Below are 8,028 nucleotides of genomic sequence, written 5' to 3' on the forward strand. Positions count from 1 at the left end.
ATTTGTTTCACTGTGTATTTCACAAGTTATTTGCGCTTGCTTATTTTATAATTTGCCCACATGTCTTGTCACTAGACATATTTTTTATTCTTGTAGAGCGACTCCATTTTCTGTCTTGTATTAATTTATGTTGTATAACATTTTTGAGTTGCTGCTGTATTCTCCCCTTTTTTAAGGTATGCGCAATTTTTTCCTTCTTACAAAAAATAATAATATCAAACATACAAATATTCATAACATACACATACACAAAGCCCCCCCCCTTTTGCATCAGAGACAATCAGAGTTCTCCTACCACAGTTATCGAAAATTCGCAATCATTTTCGCATTCGCAATAGCGAAAAATCGCAATTTTTTTTTTTTCAATTTGGCAACATAAAAGGATCGCCTCAGCTTAGCTACTCAGCCCAGGGTCTCTAATCATACCAGCAATGCTTTTAGACGTCGATAGGATGTGATCTGTTTTAAAAATCAAATTGAAAAAATGCGAATATTCGGAATTGCGAATATTCACCGCGAAATTCGAAATATAGCGCGATTTCTCGAATATGCTATATTCGAGTCGAATATTCGCAATGCGAATATTCGTGAGCAACACTAATTGCCAAGGCCCAACATGCATACTTTCAGTGTTTCTCTTGTGAACTGGGGATGAATTAGTCTATAGTACCTGCAGCTACAGAGGTCATTGAGAGATAGTTTTAAAGCTCATGTACTCCTTCTTAAGAATATATAATTATTTAAATTACAGTAGCCTAAGTACAGGTTTACTTCTATCTAAATGTGTGTCAGAGACCTGGAATGAAAGAGAGGAATCATAATTACCTGATGCTGGCCTTATGTTTGGGGGATAGCTATGGGCTGAAAAAAAATAACCAGCCAATCATTTATTTCCCTGAGAGTAATAATTGGCATGTGCTAGTAGTATATGTGATGTTTCCCTTACATGAAATTCTTTCTTGACCTTGCTAAAATTATACCTTCTGGGCAACAATTACCTTATACCTTTAACCTCCCTGGCGGTATGATTCTTTCAGAAAAAACATGCTAAAAGCGGTACCATTATTTGCAAGGAAATTTGGCGTTTTATATTGTAGGTCTGTAATTTTTAGAAATAACTCACTTAAATCTGACCAAACAAGATTCTAATAGGCATCCCGTGTATTACATTTTTTTAAAAACAAAATTATAAATTATAATATAATAAATAATTATAAATAATTATAACAAATAATAATATAATTATAATAAAAATTATTCAATAATGTAATCAAATCAAAATCACTGAAATTTGCTCAGTTGCAGAATTGTCGCTGTCATTACTTTTATTTTTTTATGACGAATTTCCCCACAAATCGCTATCGCACAATTCTGCAAGTGATTATAATTTATTATCGCTGTTTTTTAGCTGATCTAAAACTATTTTTGACATAAAGGGACACTTTTGGTTGCTATGGACAATCTACAGTTTGCAGGGAGAAAAAAAGGTTTTTATTATATAAAATGACATGCAGGACACTGGGCAGACCACTAGGGACAGGGGGGGTGTGTTTTTTTTACATACAGTACTGTAATCTATAAGATTACAGTATACTGTGTGTATAGTGTTTGTTTACCTTTTTGAATTTGGCGCCGTTCTCCGTCCCCGTGCGTCGTAACGTCGCAGGGAACGGAGATCGGCGTCACACGGAGGCACTATGTGAATCGAGCGAGGTCCTGCTCGCTCACACAGCGCGGTGGCATCGCTGGATCCAGGGACAAGGTAAGTAAAAAGTGCCTGTGGATCTAGCGAGGCAAGCCCGTGACTGACACGGGGTTACCGATAGTAGCAAGAAAATCTAACCCCGTGTCAGTCTCGGGAAGACCGCCAGGGAGGTTAATTTAAGATGCCGACTGAGAAGCATAATTGTGCTTTTTGGCTTTTTGCTGTTCTGATTACAAACTTTTGATGCTAAATGTGATGTATCTAGGGAACAAGGCACTTTATACCACTCTTTTTTAACCCTTCTACCAGGAAGGAATACTCAAAATAATTTTCCGGTCTTCTGGAACTCCTGCCAAAAACTTCTACAGCTAATGGTATATTAGCATATCAGTAAATTGAAGATAGAATAAAAGCATAAGGAATGGCGCTTACTTAAATAATGTTTTTTTTTTACACTCTACTGTTTTATTTGACAAAAAAGTTTTCAGTCATAATTTTATAGTTACTATTAAGAATGACCCGTCATTTTACATTGGTGGTCAGAAAGGATATAACTCTTTACATTAAAGGTCAGTTGAAAAACACCCATTTAATTTGGTTGTCAGTCAAAAAGTGCCCACATTGGTGGTTAATGTGTGGCTACCTTACATTGATGGTCTGTGGTAGAGGTGCCTCATTACATTAGTGGTCAATTGAAAAGATCCTTATTACATTGGTGGTCAGTTGGGGCTTTTACAGACAGCTAAACGTTGCTGTCATTGGTTATTCACTAGAGAAATGAGAGGAGAGGCTTCACTGATCACATGCCCCTGAATCTGCCAAGTACTGGTGTTGGACCTATGAAGGCAGTGTCATGTAGCGAATCAGTCTTCCACTGTTCAAGGAACCCTACCAAACTCCTGTATATGTGCATCCTCACAGACATTCTATTATTTCTGAGTTTTGCAGTTGTTTATAGGGTAAATAGTTCAAAGTCCTATGGCTCTGGGAAAAAAGGTATTCGCTTATGAATTGTGGAAGTCATAGTAATGTTGCTTGTATATTACCATCATTATCAGAATATAGGTCTTTTCACTTCATCACTTTCTGTTCTTTAATTTATTTATTTTTTTTAAAGTAGCAATCTAGGCTGTTCCTATGGTTCTTTGCATTCTTGATAAACAAGAAGCCCCTTCATTCCTATTCTTATCTTAGAATTTCAACCAGTTCCATCCTCCTATAACTGTTTCATTGGAAATATCTTGGATGCTATCTAACAGGCTTGCTATAAAAAGCCTCATAAGACCTGAAAACGTCTAGAATGAGATGAAAAGAGAGCAAATGTGGAGAGTTGATATTTCCTTCCCTGGCAGGGTCATTGTATTGTAGCTTTGTTATGCTGCATTCACGATTCCTTTGTCACATTCAACGCTCTATAAAATGCAGGATATTGACTTGCTCCCAAGGATAGGAAAATCAGCAATCTATATGGCGTGATAAGCAGCTTTGTTACAGCTGTAATTTTTAGCCAGTTGTAACACCCCGAATGTAGCAGATGCTATTGTGCTTGGCAATTGCAAAAGCATATCTCTGTCCTTCACATCTTCTCCAGATGACATTTTTATGGCACAATGTTGTCCAATGGCAATGGATCTTGCAGAGTTATTTAGATCATTTTATTCACTGTAAATCTACAAATTTTAAGCCTTTCCAGAGAAACTGACATCTAGAAATGTTGGTGCAAATGGAATAACTCCCTTTGTTCCAATCAATTAAAAGTCAAACAAATGTTTGAATCCAGTGTTGTTGACTCCTAAGTTGCTGTAGAGGCATGATGGGTTATTTAAGGATAGAGTTATAGTAATATTATAGTCATCATCGCATTCTTATTATATATTGTGAGGACAGTATGTAAGTGGTTTATACTGTTACTCAGGTTATGACACTTTATGTTTTTCATCCTTGGATTCCATTAGTGATCTCTCACTGTACTTGCACAGCCACAGCAGAGTCTTTATTTGGTGGTACAGAATAATGAAACAGCAACTACATATGTCATGTATTGCAAAATGAGCATCTTCATTCACATCATAAATTTACAGTTCTGCCGATTAAGGGGTTAATTTACTAAGCCTGGAGAGTGCAAAATCAGGCTCACTTAGGCTGGGTTCGCACTATACTACTTTCATCCTACTTTGCTCTGCGACAACGGTCCTACATTGGTCCTACATCCATCTGACTTTCATGAACAGGATATTACTTTGATCCGACTTTGTGATAGTCTGACTTGTTCTTGTTCAAAACAATCCCAGAGTGAGATAAATTCCCTTTACTGCTGCTGTAATCACCATGTCGGATGTCAAAAGTCAGATGGTAAGAACAAGGATCCTACTTTGATCCGACTTCAATGATATTCAATGGGCTGGATCAAAGTCAGACCAAAGTAGTACAGGGAGCATTTTCAAAGTCGGACCAGTTAAGAAGGCTCTCATAGGGAAACATTGATTTTCACACGTCATGCGACATGAGCTCCAAATGTTGAAGTGTGTGAACCCGGCCTTATGCATAGAAACCAGTTAGCTTCCACGTTTTATTGCCAAAGCTTAATTGAACAAGCTGAGGTTAGAAACTGACTGGCTACCCTGCACAGCTGCTCCAGATTCTGAGTGCAGTTTTAGTAAATCCACCACTGTGTTTTGTCTCATAGATATAGGCAAATGAACCCAACCCTACCAAATTGTAACTTGTTTTGGAGCTATAGATCATACATATGGCCATAGTCAGGGGTGAATTAGACTTTTTATTTATATGTGAAAACAATAAGGCATGATTAGACATAGACCATTTCCAAACTGCACTGCCGCTTGTTGCAAAAAGTTTATATTTTCAGTGAAGCACAGACTAGATACCCTTTAGGTTGATGCTATTTTCAAAAGAAAGAAAATACAGTACATTTGAATAAATACACAACATATAGGTCATCATAAATATATTTTGTTAAAAGTCAATACTTGGTAAACTAAATTGTCATAAAGACATAACGTGACTTTGTTGCCAGTCAAGAAGGTAGTTACAACTCTTAAATAGAAGTAAATACATTTTAAAACAAGACCTCGCTAATCTTTGCAGCTGCAGACACTGTGAAGCAATTCATCCTCACAATTCACATTCAGAAGTATTAACATAATTCAAGTCATTGGGCTGGTTTACTAAAACTGGAAAGTGCAAAATCTGGTGCAGCTGTGCATAGTAGCCAGTTAGCTTCTAACTTCAGCATGTTTAATTGAGCTTTACCAGTCAGTTAGCTCTTTCCAGTCTTAGAAAATCAACCCTATTGTCTTGGCAGCTCAGCTTATGCTACTCTTAGGCCTCGTACACACGACAGAGAAACTCGACGTGCTTGGCACGTCGAGTTCCTCGTCTCGTTTTGGGATGAAGCCGCCGAAGAGCTCGGCGGGCCGCCTTCTCCTATAGAACAACGCGGCCAACGAGAAAATAGAGAACATGTTCTCTATTTTCTCGTCGAGCTCCTCGGCGGCTCCATCGAGCCAAAACTGTACAGACGACAGAGATTCTCGGCAGAATCCGGGTTTTGACCGAGTTTCTCGGCGAATTCTGCCGAGAATCTCTGTCGTGTGTACGAGGCCTCAGAGTCCCTGTTATATGTTTACATCAGAGATTAGAAAACTTGTGACTGCTGAATCCCAGAGGAGCTGAACTGCTGAGAAAACAATGTTAGTGCTTCTGCTTTCCGCTGGGAAATTAGAAGACTGATTGCTCCTCAGTGCCTGCAGCTACAGAGATGAGCAATTATAAATTATTAAATGCCCATTGCTTGGTTCCTGGTTCCAGGTTCACACTTGTGCGAATTGGACATGGATTTCCTTGCATCCAGTTTGCGTGAATGAAAAGTGTGAACGGCTCTCAATGGAGGTGGTTCACACATCCCTGGGGGGGGGCGGAGCTCACTGTAGAAGGGTCCTGTGTGTCTTTGGCCCCTGAAACGGTGAACAGGAAAGCACAGGACCCCCTGCTGCGAGCCGCTCTGCATATAGTGGGAACACAGCCTGAAGGTACATTCAAAATTGAAGATAACGTCTTGAAATAAATCTAGGTAGCTCAGCTTACCTGCTAAGGGCTTGTTTTTTCATCCAAACATTGCTGTAGTGCGCATTTCTACTCCATGCCTGTCTATAGTCTGAATTTGAATGATGATACAGTAGGTTACACAGCACAAGCTTCAAGAGAACACATAAGAATCTTTATGAAATCTGTCTGTAGTGAATTACAGAGAACTCAAATTAAGTTGAATCTGATTTCAGTACAGTTTTGGTGTTTCCCAAATAGCATTAGAAGTTCACGTGTTAATTTCACTTGCCTCCTGGGTTTGATATTTTATTGGATGAAATTAGGTGTGTCATTGAGCCACAAAAGTTTTGCAGTAGCGTTTTTCAACATTCCTTTTTTTTTTTTGTGTTTGCATTTTTTAGCTTTTTTTTTTAAATCAAAACTATACTCCCTCAAAAGCTTATGGTTTAAAAACACTCATAAATGCCGGATAGACAAGTTTTTTCATTGTTTTCAGCTTTTTTCAGAGTTGGAGTGCTTTTACAGCTGAAAGACTCCTCTTCAAACCCACTAATTCTGTGGGGGGGGGGGGGGGGCCCCCACAAAAAACTCTCATAAAAGCCTATGTGTAAATGGACAAATAGGATAAAATTCTGGGGAAAAAACGCCCAAAGCCAAAAACAGCAGCTATAAAAATGTCCAGTGTGCATGAATCCTTAAAAAGCGAGCTCCAAACTTTTAAATGTGTGTACAGTACTTTTTTTGTACAATTTTAACAATAATATTAATATGGAATGTTTCTGTATAAAAAAAATGCCATTTGAATGTACATTTGTATTAATAATTATGTGTATTAATTTGGCTTTTGTTTTCTTCCCTGACCAGAGTGCAAAGATGTGAACAAAGTGGCTTACTGCCCGTTGGTGCTTAAGTTCAAATTCTGTAGCCGAGCGTACTTCAGACAGATGTGTTGTAAAACATGCCAAGGACACTGACCCACCCCACAGCATGGCAGCGTTTTATCTGTGGATGGCCCACTACCCAGACAGACAGAGAGAGGAGGGACATGTTCTTGAAGCATCCTTGAATCCTGTGTAAAACATAACCACTTCGTCAGCCCAAACTGACAGGATCCCCATTTTATTTAACTTCTGTGAAGTGAATTTATTATCCAAAGTACTGGACACACCAGCAAGGAGGAGAGGCGGATTGTGGAACGCTAGCAGCACACTACTAAAGCGCAGCAGACTTTAGAACGGCTGTGCTGTCACGACTACAGCAATCACCAATCTTACCTCCTTGTTCGATTTTTGTTATGGACTTGCAAAATGACACTGAATCGATTTGTATTTAAAACTTTTTTTTTTTTTTTTCAAATGCTGATATGACTTGGTTAAAAAAAAAATAGAGAAATTCATACCTAAAAAAAAATTATAAATATTTTATCTCAGTTTTACAGCACCAGAAGTTTAACTTATAAAAATGGGCTTTGAAATGTTATTTAAAAAGCAATTATAAATCAAAACTAAAGTAAGTGTATTTTGTTATTCTGCCTAAATTCTTCAGCATTTTTTTTTCTTTTAATACTGCTGTGAAGCAAATAACATATATAAAAGGTATACAGTTGTCAGTATTCAGAGCTGCGTCAGTGACACATGCATACAGTTGCAGGTCTACTTCTTCAGTCAAAGGTAGTATCAACACAACTTCCAATATCATGACTGTCCTTCGACAAAAGAGAAAAACAGATCGCCTGCAATCCGCCATTTTACTAATGTGAAAAAAAAGAGCAGTTGTCATTGGTGCTATTTTTCTTATTAGTTAATATAAATATATTTAAAACAGGTTTTAAAGATTACAAGATGTTGTATATTTCTGTGTCCTTTTAACGTCTGTCCACTACATACTTTAATGAGATTGTTTAACAGTTTTTTCAATACAGTTCATATTTTGGCCCTTCCAATATCCTCTGCTAGTTGCTGAATCATTCATTTACAAAACTATTCTCACGTTTACAAAAGTATTTAAAGCCCATCTGAACTTTCAGTTTACATCAGTTAATTACATTCCATGTGCATTAAAATAAAAGATGGCAAGGCAAGATCTTACAATTATTTTTTCTTTAGAAAGCGGCCACAGCCTTTGTAGAAAAGCTTGTCCCTTACCAGCATGCTGTAGAAATGGACAATCTGTGTATGTGAGAACAGTTGCCTCTCTGCAGAGGTCCCACACACCTCTTACTAACAGAGCTGGATCTTTTTCAATCAGCACTGCCT

At 37.9% G+C, this 8,028-nt stretch overlaps 1 protein-coding gene across 1 annotated transcript in view; it reads left to right on the top strand.

Annotated features, from left to right (window-relative positions):
- The window catches only part of ADAMTS6 (ADAM metallopeptidase with thrombospondin type 1 motif 6), a 397,790-nt gene extending 390,185 nt beyond the window's left edge, over positions 1-7,605 (top strand). The window contains exon 25 of the mRNA XM_040340248.1: positions 6,638-7,605. Within this exon, the coding sequence (XP_040196182.1) occupies positions 6,638-6,747 (110 nt within the window). The 3' untranslated portion in view covers positions 6,748-7,605. The remainder of the gene's footprint in view (positions 1-6,637) is intronic.
- Positions 7,606-8,028: the final 423 nt, after the last annotated feature.

Source organism: Rana temporaria, chromosome 1, assembly GCF_905171775.1.
Source record: "Rana temporaria chromosome 1, aRanTem1.1, whole genome shotgun sequence".
Taxonomy (NCBI): Eukaryota; Metazoa; Chordata; class Amphibia; order Anura; family Ranidae; genus Rana; species Rana temporaria.